At 35.1% G+C, this 26,939-nt stretch overlaps 1 protein-coding gene across 1 annotated transcript in view; it reads left to right on the forward strand.

Moving 5' to 3' along the window:
* Positions 1-797: 797 nt before the first annotated feature.
* Positions 798-26,939, forward strand: part of LOC149770148 (uncharacterized) — a 30,570-nt gene continuing 4,428 nt past the window's right edge. Inside the window, exons 1-9 of the mRNA XM_089949331.1 lie at positions 798-814; positions 11,300-11,377; positions 16,555-16,755; positions 18,357-18,680; positions 19,116-19,246; positions 21,036-21,237; positions 22,285-22,425; positions 23,919-24,002; positions 24,730-24,864. Of these exons, the coding sequence (XP_089805457.1) occupies positions 11,317-11,377; positions 16,555-16,755; positions 18,357-18,680; positions 19,116-19,246; positions 21,036-21,237; positions 22,285-22,425; positions 23,919-24,002; positions 24,730-24,864 (1,279 nt within the window). The 5' untranslated portion in view covers positions 798-814; positions 11,300-11,316. The remainder of the gene's footprint in view (positions 815-11,299; positions 11,378-16,554; positions 16,756-18,356; positions 18,681-19,115; positions 19,247-21,035; positions 21,238-22,284; positions 22,426-23,918; positions 24,003-24,729; positions 24,865-26,939) is intronic.

Here is a 26,939-nt window from a genome sequence, read left to right on the forward strand (position 1 = left end):
ATTCGTTAGACGCGTCTCTACTTACCTAACCTCAGCGGATCAATGTTATCTTCTCGTGTGCATTGATCACTTCCAACTGTGCAATGGTCGTGCATTGTTTAACATGTCCTGCATGAACTAGCCGTTTTCCAATATTGACCGTCGTCATCAAGGTGACAAATAACGTGTCATATTTATGCATATTTCCTATTTACTCGTACCAGATAAATAATGGATTTTAAGCATAGATTTGTATTATGTTTCGGAATTATTGCTGCACCAGCTGCGACGCCCCTGATTTCAAAAACATTATAGATTGCGCTATACAGATATTATCTACTTCTGACTGGGTGACAGATGTACGGTGAAGTTGTTTGCATTAGCAACCTACACAGTGGAAAACTTGTTGGCACACCTCTATGCTACTTTCATGTACTGTGGATGACATTGTTTGACATATTATAGTTGTAGAAAATGAGCTTGATCTAAACACACAGCTGATCAAAAAGATGCTTCGATGTTCTCTAAAAATCAGCTTGAATTAGTCCAAGGTACACTAACTTAATTAATATAGGGAAAATTCATTTTGCCATTATAAAAGAAAAATACCAAAATTTCAACGAATATATAACAGCATATAGAAGTAAAACGTTATCGGTTCGTTTTTTTTTTGTTGTTGTTTTAATTTACAATTTACCTTTGAAGCCAAGGGTAGGAAGCCAATTTGGAAAAGGGGACCAAACCCTGGTGAGGAGGAAGAAAACCACACTCACCGTAATACCTAAACAGGTAATTACAATAGAGGAATAAAGAGCCAGGAAGAAGATAATCCTAGGTAATTCTAGAAATGGGGAAAATGGTGTGCGTATTAACTAAATGTGAATGGTGTAATAAAAGAGAAAAAAAAAAAAAAAAAACAAACCCGGATACACTTAACTTTTTCTAATAATGGTACAATTAATTTACAAGAAACTCACAACATATACGAGAAAAACAAATTACACCTGCAGTCATAGTACCGAATAATAATCCAAATAAACCACCTGCGGGGGTAACAACCATAGTGAAAATAAAAGGGAAATGCACTAATACGGGAACATTTTAACATGGGAACGTTTCATCAGGTAGACTCGTACATATAATAATATATTATATGTATATGTCCATTCTCAATATAATACCAGAAAAATAGATTTTATTGAATGAATTTATATATAATTTCCCCTTTGGAATATTTTGTAGTAGCAGGGGATTACAGCTGGGTGATATATGATATATGATATTGATAGATGTACAGGATTGTTGGATTGAGACACACTCTAAGGAAATTAAAAGAAAATATATTAATAAGAAACACACCCACCCCATATATATATATATATATATATATATATATATATATATATATATATATATATATATATATATATATATATATATGTGTGTGTGTGTGTGTTAAGAAGAGAGTTTACTTTCATATACGTTCAAAATGGTAAGCGATTGGATAGTTTCCATATTTCTGAAAAAAGTTTAGATTGTATCAAGGAATCTAAAACGTTAGAATATAAGGTCTCGACCATTTCCGTATGTCATTAACAACATTGAAAGTCAAGTAGGGAAATTGGTACTGGAAGTTAAATAATAAAATTCTTTTTGACAGAGAATATCGAGAGAAAAAATCACTACTCTATTAGAACATTTTCAGGAACATCAACAAAGAGATTAAATACAGCAATTGGACATGCTAAAATTAGAAAGAGAAAAATAACCAAAGCCTACTGTAGGGTAAGAATGAAAAGGAAACAATGCTACATACGCAACTGAATTATGCCATAAATAGCAAAAATACTACAGAAGAGATAAACAATAGTTAGAAAGGGAGGAAGAAGATGAAGGAAATAACATAAGGGTTGGGAAAATTTAGAGTACTATGCAGTTGAGGTATAGGGTTATATAGAAGGGAGGAAATTAAAAAGGGCAAGAAAGATGAATTACAGAAATTAGAGTAGGATATGAAAGGTATACAGATAAGGAACTTATTTTATAACACTCTCATAACTACTAGACGCAGCTATAGACATTCAAATATTGACGAGGACAATATCATGAAATACTGTGAAGATGTAGACTTTGGGAAAATTGATAACCAATGTCAGGCAAGATATGATGAACCCATATATGGGGAAGAAATAGAGGAAGTAAATGACAGCTTAAAATAAGGGGAAATCACTTAATTCAGATGGACTTAATTCGGAATTTATAAAACATTTAGTAAAACTTTAATACCGATGTTAGAATCATTATATAATAATATTAATACCGATCCTCGAATCATTTTATATTATTATTAATACAAATCCTCAAATCACTATATAATAAAATTATTATAATAGGGGAAATGTATAATACGATGAGGGAAGAAATTATTACAATCATTTTTAAAGGGAAAGGAGAACAAAATGATCTCAGAAACTGGCGCCCAGTATCATTACTGAATGCTGATTAAATGATTATAAGCCATGTCCTAGCAACGAGAGTCAAACTCTGCCTACCGAAAATAACCAATCCAAACCAAAGTTGCGGTATAAAAAGAAGAAATATCTCAAATAAAATTTTAAATATTTGTACAGTCATAAAGTATATAAATACAACAGGTGGAAAACCGGCTATGGTCCTCTTTGACCAATATGTCTTTCGATAGACTTGAATTTATTTATGCTGAGAAAGTCTTGGAAAATTATAGTTTTGGAAATACATTCCAAAAATGGGTTAAGATCTTATATACTCCTAAGTACAAATTAATGGTGCAACCACTAATGCATTTAAAACAGGGAGATCGGTGACCTAAGGATGCCCACTTTATATGATATTATACATGATAGCAACAGAAGTACAACATAAACCATAATAAAGATATTAACGATATTAAGATACCTAACCTGAGAGATGAACGTAAAATGTTACAACACGCCGATGACTGCACTAACTTTATAAAAGACCACTACTCCTCTGCACACCTTGGAAAGGAGTAGGTTAAATTTGGAAAAGCCTCGGATTCTAAAATTAACCATGATAAAACAGAGATATTACTAAGAGGACACTAGAAAGGGAATCGCCAGGAGTTTCTCGCACATGATTAAGAGAAATGTCCGAGCTCTTGGGGTTCGGACAAAATACGGAAGATGGAAACTATAAAAGGATTATGGACGAAATAGATGGAAATATAAAGATTTGATTGCTAACTTATCTGAACTTTATGAAAAGGGTGCAGTTTGCCTAGACCTATATTTATAGCAATGTATACTATATCTTGAAGTCGATCGGTTTAAAAAAGAAGAATTTTAGACAGCATAGAAAGGAAATCTTGTACCTATTTTTGGGAAAGTTTGGAAAAGGGAAACTTCATCATTCATCACGAGAATATTTATTCAAAGATAAAGGTGAGGGAGGCTTATATATGACAACGAACAGTGCGAAACTCATATATATATATATATATATATATATATATATATATATATATATATATATATATATATATATATATATATATATATATATACATTGGTCTGGTTATACTACGAAACATAACAATGCCATATATAGAAAGAATACCACGAAACAGATCAATATATAGAAACAATGTTTTAAATAAAAACATTGAACCACAGGGGAAATAATTGTATATTAAGAATTTAATTTTACAATTTAGAGTGAAAGAGATTATTTGGAAAGAGAAAAATCCCATCTACTACATGCTTAAGAAAGTTTATAAAAAAATTTTTTATCAATAAGATGCAGTTTGGAAATCCTACTGTACACACACACACACACACACACACACACACACAGATATTTATAACACCAAGATACAGGAAACATATATATTATATATTTAAACCAACACTGGAGAAGAGGTTTCTCTATCACCGTTATATATATATATATATATATATATATATATATATATATATATATATATATATATATATATATATATATAATAATAATAATCTTATAATCTTACACATTCTCTCTAACTCTACATTAATGCCGAAATGGAAATCCCCAACTCTAAAGGACACACGGTACTAATTATACGGAAGAACTGTGAACCAGTCTAGAAATGGGTGAAGAAATGATAGAGTATTTACAGGTTTGGTGGTCCATAATTGGTTAATAATGAAAATTAAAATTTTAGGAAAAATATCTTTTGAGAGCTTGTCCTATATGTAATGTAAAAAAAATATTGACAAATTTCTACTGATGCAATTTTAGCATTTTTACAGGCTTGACTCAGGAGTACTCAATACTGAAAGTAGCACCTGATTCATTTGGTGCAGAATCAATAACACGTGTTTCATGCACATGTATGTAAACAAATTGCCGCGGGTCATATGGTGTTCTCCACACATAAGCTTGCACCAAGGTTAGATGTGCACGAAAAATTATAGGTGTCATTATCAGCACCCATAAATTTTAAGTTATTGAATTTTGAATATGACAGTGTTTCCATATGTTTACCATTGGAGTGGAATTAGTACCGTGAGTCCTAAAGGAACCAAAAGTATTTAGAACACAGGAACCCGGATCCGTGTCTTCGTGGTAAGTAAGAGGCGCAGATCCTGCAGGGTGATGATATGATGTTCTGAGCGAGGTAAGATAGGCTGCGGGGGAACCAATGAAAACCAGAAACATGGAACATTGACATACAGTACAGAAATATTTAGGGAATATCAACATACTTTCTTTCGCTTTCTCTCTCTCTCTCTCTCTCTCTCTCTCTCTCTCTCTCACTTTTCTCTTCTCAAATCGGAAAAAGATTAATCACATCTTCCCCCTTTTGTTTTCTCTTTACTTGTGAGCTAAACCTTTAGGCGAAGATTAAAGTGATGCATTTGTAATACATATGCACTAAATATATACGCTTTACAATACTATAATTGTTTTTCTAGTTATTTTTTATTTTTGGAACACATCACCAGTGCATTTCTATTTAAAAGTGACTTTATCTAAATAAGTAAAATGAAACCTAAACCGGCAACCGTATCCTGTTTGAAGGGACAGACCGGGAACAATGTATAAAGACATCGAGAAATAAAGCACATGACAACGATGTATACATACGTATATCTACTATTATATATGAATGTATGCATATATAAAATTCCGGTCTCCCCATATCCAGGAAAGAATAACCAGAAAAAGAAAACGGAATGTGCCAATAAAAATTTAATTATTTGATTCCGTTTCTTTTTTTTTTAGGAGATATAAACATTAAGTAACCATATAGGTATAACGGTACCAATTGCGCAAGTCCAGGTGGGCGGAGCTTAAGGTGTATGGAACATTGTATTCAGAATTAAAGAACAAAACTAGCTGTGATTGGTGCATTATGTAAGACTTGTACTTTCTGTTTGGCTTAAAAAAAAGTTGAGCCTCTTGGCAACATGTGAGTTTGTGTTAATTTCTATCTAGATCATATTTTGTATTTTTTATGATTTTTTTAAAATATGGTACACATGACTGAAAATGTGCTTGTTGTGACTAGATAACTCTTACCCCTGTCTAGTTCCAGTAGAGTTATCTCTCTTAAATGCAATGGAGTACCTGGTTATGTCATTGTCAAATTGACAATCTAGCATTGTTCTATATGACAGCGTGTGACATGCATGCCCAAGTAGGACAGAAAGTATATTTATTTCACAAAACATTAGCATTGAGGTATATGGAAAAACAATTGGTACCGTGATACCTAAAGGAAAGAATAGCCTCACAGTGTTTCCATAGAAACGCATACATGTGGGCGGCATTTATGAACTATACTAGTTTGATGTAGGAAAACAAATGTATGCTGAACACTTTTGGTCAAATATTGAAAGTTCTTTAAGAATAAAATGTATGAAATCTTTAGAAAATAGCACAAGATGGCTTTGGATGGGGACTTTTGATAACTATAGCTATGATAGATATAGACTTGTGTTACCTGATGCCTTTATGTATGTGCTGTTACCTCCTAGATTGGAATGCATGCAACAAAATAAGTTATGTAAACATAATATAGTTGATTTTGGCCAAATATTGGCTATTGTACCTGCAAAAGATGAAAAATCATGTGTACAAAAACAACTATCTTGTTCTTGTAAGGCATGCCATAAACCAGGATAGAGAACATTCTAAGTACACTTGTAGATAGATCACTTGTACCATGTGGGATGTTCTGGCATGAGTAATTTTTAGGTAATTTATTAAGGATTTGGTATTCCTTCCCATTTTGATTTGAATTGTCCTGCTCTAATTGTCCCTTTTTTTTTTTACACTCTCCTGCTTTGAAATTGTTCATGTAGTTAGTTCAATTCTCTTGCATTCCCTTTTGTTGAAGTAGCAGTGAATACCAACAAACAAGAACAGTTTCCTTAAGTCAGCATTTCCCATTGGCACTTGTATAAGCCCAATTATAATCTACTACTGACTTTCAATTAATCCTATTTCTTTCTGTCAAGCTGCTCTTGTGGAATTTCCATGTTTGGTCCAACATTACAGAATGATAACCATTTTAGTCACACAGTGCGTATTCATTCCATTCAAATCCACACTGTTCTTGAAACTTTGCATCCCATCGCAAGAATCCAAATTGGCATGAGATGATATCTGCATGGTTATGGAAGGCTGCACTCTACATGCCGGCATTGTAGAAAATATGAACTATGTGATATGAAAGAGCTGTGTCATCTTAGAAATTAAAATTACATGACTCTTGAGGTCTCCACTAAACATAGGAGTCTAAATGTTAGGTTCTCACTTTGTCAGTAATGTATTTTGAGATAATTTAATTGCAATGAAGTTAATACAGGTTGTTGATGAACTCATCTATATTACATGGATAATGTATTCAAGGTTACCACACCTTATGTATATCATTCAGTTATCTCCCTTACACCAGTCATAACATTTCAAGGAAATAAAATCTCACATTTTCAGTGACTGATTATGAAAATAAAGAGAAGATTTGTGAAGTATTATATTAGCCCTCAATCTTGATGCAAATGTAAGTAGAAGCAATTTGATAATTTCTCACAGTAAAGTTTACAAGTTAAAAAACTGATAAGGTATGTTCTGCTTGGCTCTGAGATAAGTTTCTCTCTATCTTATACCAATTATTATTAAATTCTTATGTAGAAGAAATATACTTTATATGTATCTATATTATCTAAATTATTCACCCTTTTATATTAGATGGAAATGAACACAACTTCACTTGAAATTTGGGTCCTGTAAGGGATGTTATAGCACAGTTGCCTTTGGGCTGTCCTTGGACCTGTTGGGCCCTGCCCCATATATTTGTCCAAGGTAAGGTCATCAAACTTTCACTTCTCATTTTTCGCATTGCTGATTTTGCCACCTTTAATTCCTTTATCATAAGCTACCTCTCCCTTTTAGATAAACACTTTCCTCCTGTTTTTAACTCCATTTGATGTGCTATACTTAGTGTTTATATTTGGCATTTTTCTGTATTTTATTCCCCTAATTTCACCTCCCAATCCAAACATAACCACTTAGAAGCTGCGATTTACTATATTTGGTGACTGACTGGCTTATTGAAACAATTTTATTCACATTACAAAGGAGGAAAGCTTACTATTTGTGTTACAAAGAGGATGGGTAGGTGGACCTTTGTGTGAGGACTGGTGGTTAGTGACCTCTTGTATCTGTAGATAGTGTAAAGTGGTCAAAGCTTATACTTTATAATAAGATTGGGTCATGTCCACCTGTCTCTGATGTTAAGTTCTGCACCTACCAAACAAATATAAATTCCTTTCTTTTAGGTGAATTGTACATTTTGAAGTAGGACAGGTGCATACTATTTGGTACATTGACCTTTGACCTAGTTATTACATAATATGATATAATGTGATTTATCCCATATCACCTATGTGAAGTTCAATAATTGCTGATATGAATAAGATACAACTCATAGTTGAAAGAATTCATTTTATTTCAAAAGATGATTTTGATGGTGAAGCAAAAGTATGAAAACAATAGTTCAAACAGCTCAATGACATTTCTATACACATTCATATAAGACATAGGTTATTACCTCATCAAATTGTTTTTCACAAGTGAGACTAAGTATATTTGTTACTTATACAGTCCTGAACTATTTCACAGATTATTGGAAAAATTAAGGTTTGCTATAGGTATAACGGTACCAATTGCGCAAGTCCAGGTGGGCGGAGCTTAAGGTGTATGGAACATTGTATTCAGAATTAAAGAACAAAACTAGCTGTGATTGGTGCATTATGTAAGACTTGTACTTTCTGTTTGGCTTAAAAAAAAGTTGAGCCTCTTGGCAACATGTGAGTTTGTGTTAATTTCTATCTAGATCATATTTTGTATTTTTTATGATTTTTTTAAAATATGGTACACATGACTGAAAATGTGCTTGTTGTGACTAGATAACTCTTACCCCTGTCTAGTTCCAGTAGAGTTATCTCTCTTAAATGCAATGGAGTACCTGGTTATGTCATTGTCAAATTGACAATCTAGCATTGTTCTATATGACAGCGTGTGACATGCATGCCCAAGTAGGACAGAAAGTATATTTATTTCACAAAACATTAGCATTGAGGTATATGGAAAAACAATTGGTACCGTGATACCATAAATGAATATGGCAAAACAGAGACCGTCCTTACATAAAAACTGTGAGAAACATACTAATATTATAGAATACACATACAGCATACAACATATATCATTCGGAGGATAGTACGAGGATCGGAAGAGTAGGGTTAATGATGTGGAAACCAGTCAAAGACCTCATGTCGGCGGAAGGAAGTACACGTCATTAAGATTAGAGAGGGAGGAAAATGGTGTAGTCCATTAACCGTTGCATGCAACAATCAGTATTCATCCATGAAAATACACCAACTAGCATGATCTGAGACACGAGTATGTTACTGAGCTTTCTAAAAGCTTTTATCTTTTCGAATTGTACAGGAAAGTAAATCCCCCTAAAGTTTAACGTGCTTGATACGATTTATAGTATCGAACCCAATTCGGATTTTGGTTTTCGATGGATATAACGCTGACAATTACTTCCCGAATGAAACATTTATTGTTGTTATTTTCTACATTCACACAACTCAGACTGCTTGATTTCCGACGAAAATTTCATGTATCATTTACCGGGCATCGGATTGTACCAGGACACGCTAAGATCCACGCTGTTGATCTCGACGAAAACTCATCCGGATCAATCTCTGGCGTAATCATGGTTTTCGACTGCCAAAAAAATAAATAAAAGAACAAAAAAAATAGTATATCCCTAAAGAAAAAAAAAAATAACTGTCTTGGTTTAGTAACGTGTTCTAAGTCTAAATTGATTATGTTCATTCTATATTATACTTAAATTTAAAAAAAATTAATAGATCAAATCGTTAACGCTTAAAAAGTAAGGTATTAATGTAAACCATTAAGTGTCAACGATTTAACCATTAAGTTTTATTTATTTTTATAATATGATAAGTTGCTTAGCGTTTGTCACTCATCGCAGGTGAAGGGTTGCCGATTTTGGCGGCAATGTGACAAAGAAAGTCTATAAAACCGGTGATACCATGACCTTCGACCTAAGCATGAGGGGACAGCGAGCCATAAACGGATCTAATCGACGTTCGACAGCACCGATGAAATATGTGGCTAGGTCGAGTCAAGTTAATAAAACATTATCGCCCCCCCCTCCCCCCCCCCCCCCCCCCGTAGTCGGAAAAATTATTTAAAACCCGGGGAGTCTCAAAGAGGCAACACCTGATAATGCTGTCCCCGGTAAAAAAAAAAAAAATTATTAAAAATTATTAATACCCCCCTCCGATTTCCAAATTTGGAGGGACAATGATAGGAAATGTAAACATGAATAGATCTGCGCTGTACGGAATAGAAACAAACGCGGATGTACCATTTCAGGCGGTGACTGCTGGTTACTTATATAGCACGCTGAGCCTTACGCTCAGTACGACAGGGGAAATAACAACAGAGGATCTTAACGTAAATGGAGATCTAACCACGGGTGATATCATTGTGCGATCAGCGCCTGTTGGTACCAGTTTTTCTACGTCCGTCAGACAAAAGTGGTTCTTTAACACATCTCGATCCGGATAGCGTTATGGATCGGTAGTTCATCGAAGTATTTCACTGCACAGAAATGTAGTGTCGCAAAACGATGTCGACTATGATCCAATTACGGTAAATGTGCCATAATGATTTCGCGTGTACATACTAGAAGCCGGAGGAAGTTTTAAGGTTGAAAAAGAGAAGATCGTCGCGATATCTCTTAGTTTTATTAAATCTGCCTTTCTCTCTCTCTCTCCCTCTCTCTCTCTCTCTCTCTCTCTCTCTCTCTCTCTCTCTGTGTGTCTCTGTGTGTGTGTGTGTGTGTGTGTGTGTGTGTGTGTGAGAGAGAGAGAAAGAGAGAGAGAGAGAGAGAGAGAGAGAATAGCACTTAAACAATTTAGCATCACATGTTGTACCTGTGATTTTGAGTACAATATAAACAAAACTATTGAATTTCTGGAGACAAGTGTATCGTTTTATCTCTTCCATTTTCTTGTTGAATTTGTCACCTTGTCAGTTGTATTTTATAGATGACTATCAATATTCTAGCATCGTTTAAATCGTTGATCACATTTGTCACCCTATCATTTCAAAAGCGTGTTTCCGACAATAAAGTCATATTTGACTTTTAGACCTTTTGTTCCTGTTTTTCCGTTTCAGCTGGTTTAAAAGAATCAGAGACAACTCTTGATGTTCTTATTAAAATATTTAACCGTCACTGATTTTTATCATCTAGAGTTTCAGAAGTTCTTTGATGATTACAATTTAGGATTTCATTGCATTTTCATCTACCGGAAACAAGAATGCATACTGTTTGTAAAAGTCATCAATTAAAAATATATCGTTAGGTCTAGAGCATTTTGAACGATAATACCAAATTCCCTATCTAATATATGCATACAGTTTGAAACGGGTTCTTTCTCGTTTCATATTACACATGACATTAGTCACTATTATATTTTTGGTATCGGTACTTCAAGCGTACCATAATTTTTGATTGATGAAATTTTTTTTTATTCAGAATGTGCGGTGAATAGCATCGTTGTGTACATTATCGCTATCATTATTTAAACAGAGACGAAATGATGACGCTATGTATAATTTGGTCATATTAAAATAAAATACTAACTCATTTTAAGAAATAATTCTGTATTGTTGAATTTTCGCCAGTATTTCTTTATATTTATTCATACCAGCTTTCTAATTACAGCGTCTATAATCATACAGATGAGTGCAAAAGCGACGGTTATAACGATGACCCTCTGTTTGATGGTCAGAGAATCAGTGGGTAAGCAGAATATCTCTATGTGTACTTATAAACCTCATTGATTTGATATTGTTGCATTTAATAACAACTGTGTAAGAGGTCTAGGCGTTACAAATACCTTATATATAAGAACAAGGATCAATAACAGCATAATTATCATCTTTGTAGTTTGTGCTTTTTATACAATTTCGTGTATGTATGTATGTATGTATGTATGTATGTATGTACACATGTATGTATGCATGCATGTATGTATATGTATGTGTGTGTATGTATGTATGTATGTGTGTGTATGTGAGTGTGTGTGTGTGGATGTATATATGTATGGATGTATGTAGGGATGTAAGTATGGATGCATGTATGCATGCAGGAAAGTAGGTATATAGGTAGGAATGTGTACATGTAGGTAAGTAGGTATGTACGTATGTAGGTATATATAGGACCTGGTTTCACTTACTTATTATAGTATATATTATTCTATAAGCATTGTGGAGGTAATGGTATCAGAAAAAAATATATACACGTAGGATAACATGAAATATGCCCCGCATGAAAAAAATAGAACAAGAGGTGACAATCCGTGGTAATAATTAAACTTTATGAACAAGAGAGCTTGCATCTCTGCGGGTTGTCATCCAACACAATTTGCGGACTTTTACGACAAGACGTTGTACAGATCTCGCTTCATTAAAAGATAATATACTACTTATTTTTGCTGTTTATGCTAGGACACTTTGGTTGATAGTAGGGCATGCATTTTCTTGTAGAATCAAGCTTCACAGATTGACTTCACCAACATTAATTAATTCCATACATAATCAACGACAGACGACAAACAGTCAACCCTGCTTCCCGATTGAATATGTCTACCCAATTTCTCACCTATAAATTGTTAATCACTGTCTCAGAAAACACTGCGTTCTGCAAGTATATTCTCGCACCTAAGATAAGATGTTAAGCTCTGTCACAGAGTTTAAATATCAAAGGTTTACCTACAGGCATGACATATAGTTTCACTATTTCAGAGAGAGGCCATAACATGGATGAAAATATGCTTCCAAGAAACCACGTACTACTCGGTTTTAAATCCAAAATGAATGTTTCTAAAGTGAATTAAGTTATACCTTAATTCCATATTTACTCTCCAGGTAGTTTCTTTATGATTTTGAATAATATCAATAATGTGTCGATTACAAACACTATTGTCTTCTGGTTGGAATCTTACTGCGTAGTCTAAAAGAACGCTTCCCAGATCATATTTATTAGTTATTCTGCCAATGTCTGCAATAAAAACCCGTCTGTTTTAAAGGGTTTGTTAAATACTGACATAAACGCACAGTGAATATCTTTTTTCCCGCTAATAGACCACCCGCCCTTACACAGTCGGTTAAAAAAGAAAAAATTCGCCTGAGATACGTATGCTTCCAGTGACCAAAGTCCTAAAGTACCGTACGTTGCTTCTGTAGGCAAATATTTATTTAACGATTGAATAAGTCTCGTTGCACAGCTCTGACATAGCTCAAGTTCTTCCGTACTGGAATGTGAGTGTCTGAACTTAGTTCGTATCCATATAGGACCGAAGGAAGAATAATTATTTTCAAAATTTTCATTGTTTTTGGATTCAATCCGCCGTTTCTGATACCAATAAAAAAAAAGATTCATACAAATGTGTGCCTTTATCGCAAGCTTCCTTTATTGCGCAGTGTGGTTTTAAGTTGTATGTTAGATGTATTTTGGCATACTTCTTACTTTTGACTAATGGAATTGGAGATTTGTCAAACAGGAAAGAAGGGAAAACAGTCGTTCTTTTTTAGTGTACAATATAGTGCAACTTTTATCTGCATTATATCTAAGTCTCCACCTTCTCGCATTGTTAAAAATTGTATCAAGGAAATGTTGCATCGAACGATGCAAATTAGACCAGGCCCGGCCCTAAGATGTGCGGGTCCCATGGCAGCATGCGGAGCCCAGGCAGCAAGCAATGAGCGCGGGGCCCAAGCGAAACACTTGCATTGCGGAGTTGATTTCCTGAAAGAGCGGTGCTCAATGCGGTAGCCTCGTTCGCATTGCGCTAGGATCGGGCCTGAATTAGACATTAAGTGTTTATTCATCCGCTGATAAGACAGGTGGAGATCGGCAAATTTTAGACCACGCAAAGTTTGATCCAATTCGGTGATCAAATCATCTGTCATTATGAGAAAGAACCACGCAAACAAGATGCAGCCCTGACCTACACGCATTTCAACAGCGAAACGTTCAGAAAGTTACGCTCTAGAACGAGCAGTTCATGATGCGCGAGATCCTTCCTTTGGATCCAAGTCTGTACGACTTGTAAAATATCTCGTTTTGCCAAGTTGTATTGAATGATTTAGTATTATCTATAAATGTTGTTGTTGTTCAAGGTTTAACGCCATTTCTCAGCACAAGATAGGCTATACATGACGGCCAGTATAACTGGTGGAGGAAGAACCCTGGAACACCCAGGGAATAACCAACGATCCACGAGAGGCTACTGGCAGGCTTTCCCACGTACCCACGCTAGCCGAGCCTTGGACTCGAACCCACGCAGACAGAGGTGAGATGGCAGTGATCCGGAACAGTGAGCGCTTTAGATCTAGAAATGTAACAACGACAGGAGTATCTATTCATAGAATATCGTATAGATTATTTGAATGATTATTTGATACAGAAATCTGCAGTTGTAATAACGCAGTTATTTCTAAAACCCTGTTGCAATGGATTTGGAAAAGAAATCAGTATAGAAAAAAATAGAACTAGTTAATTGTATATAATTTGTTCAAGGAATTTCTGAAACACTGTAACTATATTTATATCACGATGGCTGGTCATGTCTAATTTGTTTTCCCCTCCCCCTTTTAAATATTAGTATTACCAAACCTTGAGTGGTCGAGTGGTCTAAAGCGCTCTCCGTTACGGATCATCTCACCTCTTTCTGCGTGGGTTCGAGTCTCGGATTCAGCCTATGTGGGTATGTGAGTAAGCTTGCCAGTAGCTTCTCGTGGGTCGGTGGTCCCGGGTTCTTCCTCCACCATTAATACTGGCCGCCATGTATAGCCTATCGTGTGCTGAAAAATGGCGTTAAGTCCTACAACAACAATAACAACAACAACAACCAAACCGTGCTTAAAATGTCGTGGGTACTTCTCGGCCTCGTACACGCTTGGAAAGTCTCCAAAAGGTAAATGCTGAACAACAATACCGTCGTGACCACATGCCTTATCATTACAGAGAGAATTAATTGCACAGCTGATTTTTTTTTTTCTAGTGGGGATTTTATCAACTACTTTAACGAAGTGGGAATGGGTCTCTATGCTGTGTTTTCCAACCTCTGCTAAGACGATCTAGTAATGATTCTCATCCTACGGATAAGTATTGTTAGTAGTGAAAAGCTGGAAAAGTGATTTGCCCATAACTCTCGAATGGAGTGGTGGTCGCATACAATTTTTCAGTTTGATTCAATTTCGCATTTGTAACCATTTATATATTTTCTTCCGTAAAACTAATAGAACACAGAAATATCAATCTCTGCAGTCTTTTCAAGCCCGTTAAATTGTTCCCTATCGTAATTTTTTTTTTATAGCTTTCAACAATTCGTTTGCAAACAGTTTCTTCGCTTTCTTGTAATTCATATATTCCGAGCCTCTTGGCCTACCATTAGAAATCCATACCCTACGTTTCAGCCACATTTCCGTGTGAAACCTTTACGTTTAGTGGTTTCCAATAAGGGTTAGCGTACGGGCAAAACCTCTTTATGGGCAGAAACCTAAAAGCCGCGTCATGTAAAATCTTTACCGTGTCTTGAATAATAATTTCAATATCGACATTCGTCACTAGTTCTGCCTTAGGAAGTTGCGCTAAATATTCGTTGCGTATTGCTTTCTTATATCTACTTATCTTTATTGCCGTAGCTTTTTTCCCAATTTACTGATTGAAATATGTGTTCGTTGGCCCTCGTTGTATTACGTATAAATGGTCTGCCAAATTCTGATTTTACAGAACGATGATCTGAAATGTTCAAAGGATGATCATCTATTATATCGGGATTAAAAACTAAGTCGAACTTACTTTTCTGCAACAATATACGGTCTATCAAAGATTATGATTTACCATTGGCTGACGAAAAAGTAAACTCAGGTCCATTACAAATGGACTGAATATTAACAGACACTAAATGCTTATCGCACAAAAACTTAACAGCGCCTCTAGCGTTTATACTAGACACTTGGCTTTGGAGTTAAAAAGTAATTTTAATGCATTCTTTAAAAAATATATCAAATTGGTCCTTCAGTGCTTCTATTGTTTCAAAATAACTTGCAACAGGAAAATTAGCTGATGGCAATAGGAGCCCCAAAACAAAATATTTACAAGTATCGTTTCATTTTTACCTCTAGCGCTTGACAAGACGCATAGTGACTTTCTGTATACGATTGTCATTCCACAGAACCCTGTATGCCTTAGCGTTTCTTTAAAATTCACAGTTAGACAATTGTCCGGGCTTAAGACAGATTTAAACTCTGGATGTATATTGTCTAGAAAATTGAGACGCTCCGGCAGAAAGAATACCAGTAAGCTGAGCAATGCAGAACTCCTGTACGTTCAATGTCATTATACGAAATGTATGATTAGACACTTGTTCGAGTGAAAAATAGATTTTCAACAAAAGAATTGTATGTATGCTCGTTTATCTAAATTTGCCAAATATCGCCTGTTTTCCGCATCGATATAACCATCATACCATTCTCTTGCCCATACAACATTTAGCCAAAAACCTTTCTCTAAAACTTTCTCAAAATCTAACTCATCTACCGTTACTTAAACAGAATATGTTTCCTTTCCTCCCCTTACTTTTAAGAATCGAGTGTTTATCACTATTGCCCCCTTTATTCTAGCGTGCTTTTTGATACATTTTCTCATCTCTTTTCTCGATAAGTCTACTGGTATCCTTGACACAAGAACCCCATATTCATGGGAGTTTCTCAAACGTATTTGAGGCCCTTTGTTTGTAGTGATTTTGATGACATCGATTACTTTATTACCTTTATCCCCAGACTTTGTAGTGGTAGCTGATTTAGTTGTTGATGACAACCTTTCGCTCCTGTCGTTGTTTCTTGCGTGTTTTCGTGTGGAGTAATTCTGATCATTGTTGTAAGAATGACCTCTGCTATCTTTGATTACAGTAACTTCTTCATTTGAAGAACTGGATGTGGTGGACAGAGTCAACGCAACTCCTTGCAATGAGCCAGCGGATTTTATACGATTGCTTTTGTTGTGGGCCTTATATTCTGCTTGGTCCGATGAATGCTTCCGCTGTTTGGTATCATTTGGAGTCAACAATTATATTCCTTTCGACGTATTTTTCTTTGGTGTTTCAATTAAAGGTTTGCCAATGCTTACTATATCAGCTAGTGTCGTTTGAGTCTGTGCTACACGTTTCTTCTCTACCTCCTTGTATCTTTCTAATCCTGATTGTGGTCTAGTTGAGTGAATATCTCTTGTACTTACTTCATCAAGTTCATTTTTCAATTCGCTTATATTGTCGTCCTTTATTTGTTGAATAGTGACTTGCATACAATGGTTCCGATACATTACCTTGTACGAGTTCTCCCTTATTACTGAAATATCACTCGTATCACCTGCAAGAGACGGTACTGAATTGTGTTCCACTCGTTTTGTACATGTATGTATGCATTTTGAAAATGGACAAAGTGCAGCTAATGAAGTATGTTAATAGTTTCTACAACTAAACAAGACGCATCTGACGGTCATATTCTTGTAGTGTATGCAAATTACAGTTCATTGAATGTTTACAGAGATCATACTATTTGAGTTAATATTTATGTGAGAATTATAATAATGGAACTGCTTGTATTTTACAGTAATCATAACTAAGAGAGGCACTTTATTTTTATTTTTTTTGAAACTTTTTTTTTATTTATAGAAAAGTTAGTCTTTAAAAAAAATAATATTAAAAATCTTCAATGATTTTGCGGGAACCCCAACTTTCACCCTTACCCATATAAACCTGGCACTACCGACAAAAAGTGAATTCATGCTGTCATGGTATCATTTTACCAGTAATGACGTTTGAATGTCATTTGTGGGGATTCGAAAGTTTTACCCCATAAAAGGTGTTAATAGTGAATTTTTCGATACGTGTTAAACCTTAAGAAATCAACTTATCATATTATATTATGTGCTCAAAATTACTCTCTCTCTCCCTCTCTCTCTCTCTCTCGTCATAAAAACCTAATGTAATTTGCTAGGAAGTGGTAATCGGAAATCATTCGGAAAAGTTTGCAGATTTGTCTAAATTATTAATAATATTGAAATTCATGAATATTTCTTAAATAACTATGCTTTTAATTTTGATCAAATGATATTCCACTTAGCTTTATATTTATTATTATTGTTATCAACACTATATTATTGTCAATTTTATACTTTTCAGTCCTTTCAAGTCCTTATATCATTAGATATAAAAGTAAAGAATATATTGTTTTATCCAAATGCTGGTTAATATATAAACTAGGCAAATTTTCCTCAGATGTAAATTATTTGTTAGAATGAGAAAAGTAATGTGGGCTTGTGTCAGTTATTTGGATTGTTAACGTAGCTTTCAAAACATTTCAGCCATATTGCTGTGATGTCTGAAGTGTGACAGTTTATAGTGATGTCTAGCACTGGGACATCATGCCGCAGTCACATTATCCTGACACCAGGCCGACCAGTCGTAACACTAACCTCTTAATGCTCAGTCTTCGATACGACTCGGCCTGGGTTCGAACCCGCGACTTCCTGTATCAGAGACGGACGCTCTAACCACATATACAACCGAAGCGGTCTTTTTGATAAGTAACGGAAGTTTAGTTGTACTGAAGATTCTGTGTTAATTGTTATACAACCAAACGTAAATTTAAAAAAAAATTCATTATTACATCATTCAATATTTAAGATTCAATTTCCTATTTGCCCAAATTAGAATTCAGATGGACAACAGGCGTGCTGTCCACTACATGCTGTCAAGGTCAAGACAAGTTATTAGTGTGGAATTATTCTGTTGGAGGAAACGATAGAATAAGACAACACCAGTGGTACTACAACAAGACTACGTTGATATGTTATAACTCAGAGTCCTATGGATTTCATGTGACACCTTTATACGAAGGCAGAGTTGAACAGTACGGAACATCAGGGATACTTTTAAAAAACTTGTCCTCCAACGACACAGGAGAATATACGTTGTATCCAAAATTATCTGGGGAGAAATCTCGGAATGTGCAAGCAATTCTCCTAACAGTGTTGGGTTTGTATTATGACTTTTATCCTTTGAAGGTGCATTGTACTAATCATATATATTGTGTCGACAAGCAGGTGTCTGTGTACGTACGAATGTCCGTATCAGCGACTTTGTGACGTAAGTTTACGGAGATGTGTATTTGGTCCAGGGGTGATGGAGTTGGGTGAGGTAACCTGCAGAGCCGGAATCGAGTCTCAGCAGAGTACGATTCAAAAGTTCTCTAACCTGAATGATATTATTCTTGTGTGTGTGTGTGTGTGTGTGTGTGTGTGTGTGTGTGTATGTGTGTTTAAGAATGGGAACAATGTTGTTTTTGACTATATCTTTACTGCTTTATGAAATCGGTGTAATTCAATATTGATAATGGTACACGTTACATACAGCACAACAGTAATGCAATCTGAAAAATTATTTTTCTGTATTTTTGGGCGATATTTACAGAACCGCCAATATTTAACTGCAAGCCGACCATAACAATTCTTTCGAACCATCTCGTTTCTTGTTCGATGAAGACCTGCGGCAAACCACATTTATTAACGGAATGGAGACTTGAACGAGAGCAGGACCCTGTGGTATGTCTCTTGAATGATTATTGCAAATGATTTCTCAGCTCAACATTTGTGATGCTAATCGAATAGTGATAGTTTGAACATTATGGGACAGCAATATTATGAATATTTTTGCATACCTAAAAGCAGTCGATATTAACAGAAAGGACTGGAGCGTAAGCATATATGCATTACTAGCAATTGACTGTGTCATTTAGTATTTTAAAAGAGATATCACACACACACACACACACACACACACACACACACACACACACATACATACATGCATGAAATTGTAAAAAAATGCACAAACAATAAAGATGATAATTTAGCTGGTTTTGATAGTTGTCTTTCTAATTTTTGTAAATTGGCTGGCAATGTTTGCGTTGGAAAATCCCTGAGCTTAACACATAACGCAATTTGCTCAATGTTAGCCCTGGAGTTAGGTAAGCCAACTCAGACTGAAATTATATTTTTAAAAAAACCAAAGTATTTGTTACAATATCAAGAAACTGGTTCTATTGTCGAGATGTGTATATATCTTCATCAGATATTAGAAATTATACATTTCTTTTAATTTTGTTAATTTAACTGTTTCCATGTTTCCTATATTTGATAGAAACAAACATGAGCTCAGTATGGCCTCAGAAACGTTTGGAAGATATGTTGTTTTAAAGCTAATCACATTTGAAAAGAACCAGCATGTAATCACATATTACATATTCCGCCTGCACAAAGTATTATTCAGCATGCAACAGCCACTGTACACTTGAATTATCATGCAGAAAATAACTTGAAGACCAGATTCACCTTGACCTCAGATCTGTGAACCACTGAAGGATATGGACGTGGTTTCCGAGTGGTCAAAAGCACTCACCTTCACCGAATCTTTCGTTCACACAGGGTTTTCTCGGGGTTTTCCTCCACCAGTTATTCTGGGTACCATGTATCAAGTGCTGAAAAATGGCGTTAAGCCCCAAACATCAAAACCTTATGTACTGAAAAGAAACATTTTGATCGATTCATGCAAGAAATTTCACCTCCAATCTTTGTACTCCTAAATAATATTTTGATACAGAACTGAATTAAGTTTGGCAATTTTTATATTTGAAAAGTCTTTATCTTTCAGTTAAGTTACTTCAATTATTTTATGATATTCTGTAGACCCTCGCCCGTAACACTAGATACAGAAATTAACCAGAGTTACTCAAGAATGTATATGGGTTACAATACTATGTTTGTGCAGAAAAAGGCTGTGTCGTCGCAGTGATAATTCCCTCTGTAAGCGTTTCTTCCATTGATAATGTAGGCATTCATCAGTGTAGCACATATTCCGTGCTTACTACCACCAATATCTTTCATCAGTACAGTTCTTTCTTGAACTGGTTGCTCGAGTATATTCATGCATTTTTTTCTCTTAGTCTTGCTTCCCTCATGCCTACCTCGATTTCTTTACAAAGAGAAACCGTTATCGCGTATTATCTTATCTTATTTGTAGTTTTAAGAACACATTTTTGACTGCATTTAACTTTGCTATTATATATATATATATATATATATATATATATATATGTATACTTTTATGATAGAAATGTCTCGATTTTGATTTGCAAGAAGAAAAAATAAAAAAATAAAACGAAACAAAACCAGCTAGATACTTAGCAGATACTTTGTTACAAATATTGTTTCTTTCTTTTAAAAACCAACCCCCTTGTGTAACACTCATCAGTGATACTCCAATCCTTCATCATTGCATGACTATGATATCATTGCCTGGCTATAATATATGAAGCAAATATTTTCTTTATAGGGTAATGACAGTCACTTGATACTGAAGTCTTCGTGGACCGGTAAACTGTTGTTCTGCTGTCCGTACGAACCGAGGATTGAATGCCTTAATGGGAATAAATTTGAGTTTTGTACACCGAATTATATTTCTTCCATAACTTACAGTACTCGCGCTAAGGATGATATTCACACAAAGAATCCAACTGAAATGCATACTGTAAACGGTATTAAACATGGGACTGTTTCATTACGAATGATTTATTTAAACACCATCCTCTAAAGGCTCTAAAATAAGATGATATGAATGATACATCATGCTCAATTTTCTTTCTTTAACATGATGATACCACTTACATAATGCGAATGCGTAGGCAATAGCAGGATCAAATATTGTTACATATAAAATTTATATATAATGTCATGATAGGTAAGTGCGCCACATTGATATATCAGAACAAGTTAGCGTATAACTTTAGCATCGCTTGACTTAACTTCTGTCTGAACTAATGTCAGTTGTAAAAAGGTTGATTGTGTAGTTGCTTCATCAGGTAACAACGACAGTAGTACATATTTGCTTATTTCTAATAAAGGGTACACTACTGATATTTAAGTACATTTCACATGATTCAAATTTTGTGCTCACTAAGGCTTTCAAAAATATATCAAATGCTAGTTAAAATTGACCTTCCAAGAACTGAAGTAATATTTAATAAAATTGGGATGCGCGAGTTTTAAAAAAAAGTTTCCACATAAAATATGACAAAATATATAAAATTTACGATACGCGAGTTTCAACATAGAATAAAACAGTAAAAACAAATGAGATGCTCCGCGTTTCGGACTCGCGACCTTTTGTTTGGCAGACAGGTGTCATGAAAAAGTTTCAAAATAAAATTTAAAAAGTAAAAAAAATTGGGTCGCACGAGTACAATAAAAATTTGAATATAATGATTTTAAAAAAATCGGATGACGCGAGTTTCGAGCTTGGAACCACTGGTTTTGCAGTAAAATTTCACTACCCCCCAAACATTATTGACAGACTGCAAAACTTTAATGTGTCAAAGCATTTTGCATCCAAAATCTTTTCAAAGTTATCAAATAAAAGAATGCAGTAAGTCTTTCCTTCTCCCGAAATGCTTAAAAAATAATTCTGTCTTAAATCTCTTTTGTCTACATTTGAGAAATATTCCATTGTAAAGACAAGAAATTCCCCATGATACATTCTGTTCATTATATAGTCATTTGGGTAGTTTAATAATCTCTCTTTTCAGTTCCGAATCCACAAGATACAACGAACTTCGGGCCACTGCAAATACTGTTCATAATTGTCCTCGTCGTTTTACTGCTAGTAATAACGATGATAATAGGGGCTTTCCTCGTAGTACGGTATTTTCGGAAAAGACGCATGTTAGGTAAAGTCTGTTCACTTATTTTATGCCAACACCATGCATACAACATTCTTATTTCCATTCCCGTTCGTGTTGAGCTAATCTGTTATCACACTAAATCAAAAACTAAATCTTACATTAAGACCTTCACCATGCAATTCAGTCAGAAGGTAATGAGCAATAGATGGCAGCATACTTTACGTGGACACCCAAGCCTAATTCAGTTTGATCTTAGCAATACATACATATATACATACATACATACATACATGCATGCATGCATGCATACATACATACATACATACATACCGAGAGAGAGAGAGAGAGAGAGAGAATCAAATTTACTTTTCATGATTTTATGTTTTTATGTATTTGGCCCAGCGGTTAGATAATCCGCCTTGGATGCGGGAGGTCGTGGGTTCGAAACCCCGAGTCATACCAAAGACATAAAATGGTACTAGCAACTGCCTCGCTTGGCCATCAGCATTTAGAGGCTAATGGTAGGACTGGTCGGCCTGCTGTCAGGATAATGTGACAGGGCGGGACATGATGCTACATGTCTGCTACAAAATGCCCCGCTGCTATACATCACTATAAACTGTCACACTGCAAACGTCGTAGCGATATCACTGAACAATTGTTAAAGCTACGTTAAAAATCCAAAGCACACACATACTCATATGTACGTTTCCTCCATATCACGCAGGATGAAATGGAGACAGTTGTATCATCGTTCATCTGTTTATTATACCATGGACCTTTCTAAAATGCATTAAAAGTGTACATATTTATAAAATTGTATTACATATTGCACATAATTCATTGCCAAAAGATTTTTGTTGAGTTTGTGGTGATAATTGATGTGTGCTCATTCAATAAGTAGGAGGAAACTATTCCAGAATAAATAAGTTATTTTCCATTTAATTGTGTGCCAGTCTAAGACACAATTATAAGAAATGTTCGTTCAGGATTGAAAATCAGATTTATTCTCGTGACTTTATAATAAATATATGAACAATATAAAGAGTTATTTTGGTGTTTTGTTATTGTTCTATGATTAAGGTACCATGCAATTGTTTTGAATAAAAAATAATTATTTTTTAAGAAAACCATTATAGTATCAATTTTATGAAATCTGTCAGCACAATTTCTTTTCACGGTACATAGAAATGTTCAATGACTGAAAGAATTGGAAACAAATAGAAGCTTTTATCCAACGTATTGTTGTCTTAGTGCCATTGTTTTATACTCAAGATCCTGAACAACGACACTTGAAATGTTGAAATGAATCTTTGTAGAGGCATATTAGCGTCCATAGCCTGTGATATAAGAAATAGAAAACTGTTCATTTCAGAAACGACAATTTAACTGCTACGTGGACAAAAATCTTTGTAAAAGTTTGTAAAATTTATATACCCATGTTGACCTACCTGTCTCTATCTTGATAGGCAATCGTATATACACCTTCCTATATAAATATATGCAGTTATTACCACAGCGTGTTTGCCTCTTTGTAGTTAAAACCAAACACAAAAATGCAATACAAGCTGAGGAGTGTACCAAGAAACGAGCACCACTTCAAAGACCAAGTGAGCCGACAGGTACATTACTTTTTTTTTTAAAAACGCTATTGATTACTGTTCAATCTACGATAATAATATGCACAATTAATTCTCAGTTAAGATTTTGTTTAAAAAAACTTCATTTTCAATTGTGTCCTCGTAGCTTGTCAAGAAGATTGAATGCAAAACTGGAAGGAACAACGCACATAAATACAAATAAATGTATTTAATAGTTTTTAAACATAGTTGTGAATGAAAGATTGCAGATCAATTGCATAGTTTTAAAGAGGAGTATTTATTTTGCTAAAACCTTGATATTATAACCTGCAAAGAAAATAACCTATCATTGTGTTTATGACGGGCACAATTTCTCCGAGTTGTTCTGGAAGATTTCTTTTTTATGAGTTACATGGATTCCTTTATCATTAGATATTTATTACCTTTATTTACTCAATTTGCATCGATACCACATAAACTGAAGTCTAATTAAGAGACCATCATCAGGTATAATTCCTTTAAAACAAACGCAATAAAAAGCCCGTTTGAGCTCTTTTTCAGAAGACTGTTTATTTGTTTTCTTAAAATATGCACTGATGAAAGACACAGTCATGGAAGAAGATAGAATCTTTTATTTATCACTGAAGTTGCCGATGCAAGGAACGGAATATCGTTACTTGATCATTAAAAACTTCAATTCTCAATTGTTCATTTTCTAAATTTATAAAGAAAAAAATGCGCATGTTCATTTTTCATTGTTTAATTTCAGACAGGCACTCTTCCGGTTCTGGTCAAAACCAAGATATTCAGATAATTAACAACATTAACATGGATTCGAATATTTTGGGCGGCATGTTTAATTCGTACACCGCTTTAAAGACAGAACTCATGGTTTTACAAGAAGGTATTAGCGTGTGAAAATCCTTATATGCTCAAAATCTGGCGTAGTTTCTTTTCCTAAAAGACAGTTTGTTACCCCCTGTTTCGTCTGATTAGATAAAGGTTTACTTGTCTGTTGCATGTTTGGATTTCTTTCAGGTTGCATCATCATTTACAAATAAATCTGTAACGTAGTTTCATTTTTGTTTCGTGCTTCATTTACAAAGAAATTACAAATTATACCATGGAAGTTTTTTTCCTGTTCCAATTTAATGTTTTTAAATGTCATCAACTGTGCATTTGAAGAAGTGTTGTTTAAAACATGTCTTCAATTAACTCAATGGCGTGACTAGGGTTGGTGTCACCCAGTGTAGTAACACATGGTGTCACCCCATAGACCTCCTTCCTGCATAAAAATTCAATACTGTACGGACAGTCATGTGCGGTAACTCATGGTGTCACCCCATGGACCTCCTTACTGCACCAAAATTCAAAACTGTATTGACAGTCATATGCGGTAACTCATCGTGTCAACCCCATGGACCTCTTCATGCACCAAAATTTGATTTTTTTAAATAGAAAGTCATTTTGGTGTCACCCCCTTTGATGGTATCACTCAATGCGACCCACACCCCCGCACACCCCTAGTGACGCCACTGAATGAACTTACTTTGATTGTTCGATTACTACTTAAAAATCACTCATCGTGATAGTTTCTTTGCCGTTAATACTATAAAGACTGGTAGCCAGCGTGCTTTAGATGCCTTGAACTTTACTTCCTTACTACGACTTTCAGCGTCTGCAACCGATCGTGAAAAGCAACTTATTTCTTTTCACCTTAATTAGAAAGCAGCTGTAAAGGCGAGCTTTACGGAAGCAACAGGAAGGACTCTTCTTTCTGAAACTGCTCCGGTTGCCAAAATTGTTAGAGCGTCCGCCTCGGATGCGGAAAATCGCGTGTTCGAACCTCGGCCGAACAATACCACAGACTTATAAATGTGGTACTGTCAACTACCTCACTTGACGCTCATCATTCAGAGGTTAGTCTAAGTACTGGTTGGCCTGGTGTCAGGATAATGCGACAGGTTGGGAGATGATGCTACGTGTCTGCGGCATCATGCCTCAGTGCAAGACGTCACTATAAACTGCCACACTGCAGACATCATAGCGATATGACTGAAAAATTGTTAAAGTTACGTTAAAAATACAAATCACACACACAGACACACACACAGACACACATAGTGCCAGATTAAGGCCTTCCAGGGGCCCAAGCACTGAAAAAAATTACCCCCCCCCAAATGTGAAACGCGAAAGAAAAACGATATTAAAAGCTAAAACGGAAACTATTTGTGTTGCCATCATTCCAGATCAAACTACTTGTACATGCAGATCGATATGGTCATATATAAAACATTCAATTTTATCATCAACAATTAATATGAATTATTTTTCTTATGCTCTATTTAGCGGGTGCCCTAAGGACGTGCTTACTGTGTTACTAGGTAATCCGGCACTGCACACACTCTTTGTTCCGAAATGGAACTATTTGGAATAGTCGTATTTGTTAGTCATTTGAAATGGTATTACGAGTCTATGGTCTTAACCGCTCCGGTGGCCTAGTGGCTAGAGCGTCCGCTTCAAATGTGGAAGGTCCTGGGTTCGATCCCCGGTCGCGTCATACCAAAGACAAATAAAAATGGTACTAACAGTTGCCTCGCTTGGCGCTCAGCATTAAGAGTTTAGTGTTAGGACTGGTCGGCACGGTGTCAGGATAATGTGACTGGGTGGGACATCATGCTACATGCTATAAAATTCACGTGGGAATCTCCAAAACCTGATCCAGATCAACATATTTTCCACTTCTTGTTTACTTGAAAAATAATTTGGTTAATAAGCTCATATACATAGAGAAAAATGAAGCTATTATTAGTTGTTTACATAAATGAAATATAAAAAAATATAAACAAATCATTCAGGTCAAGCAGAAATGATTCATTTTTGGACAAGGTCAAGTCCAGCAAACAATGTTACATTACAATAACATGTAATGAAATATTTTTTTAGAAACACTAACAGACAAACAGTTAAATTACATAT

This window comes from Sinohyriopsis cumingii, unplaced genomic scaffold, assembly GCF_028554795.1.
Source record: "Sinohyriopsis cumingii isolate HCF-2022 unplaced genomic scaffold, ASM2855479v2 utg002626l, whole genome shotgun sequence".
In the NCBI taxonomy this organism is placed as follows: Eukaryota; Metazoa; Mollusca; class Bivalvia; order Unionida; family Unionidae; genus Sinohyriopsis; species Sinohyriopsis cumingii.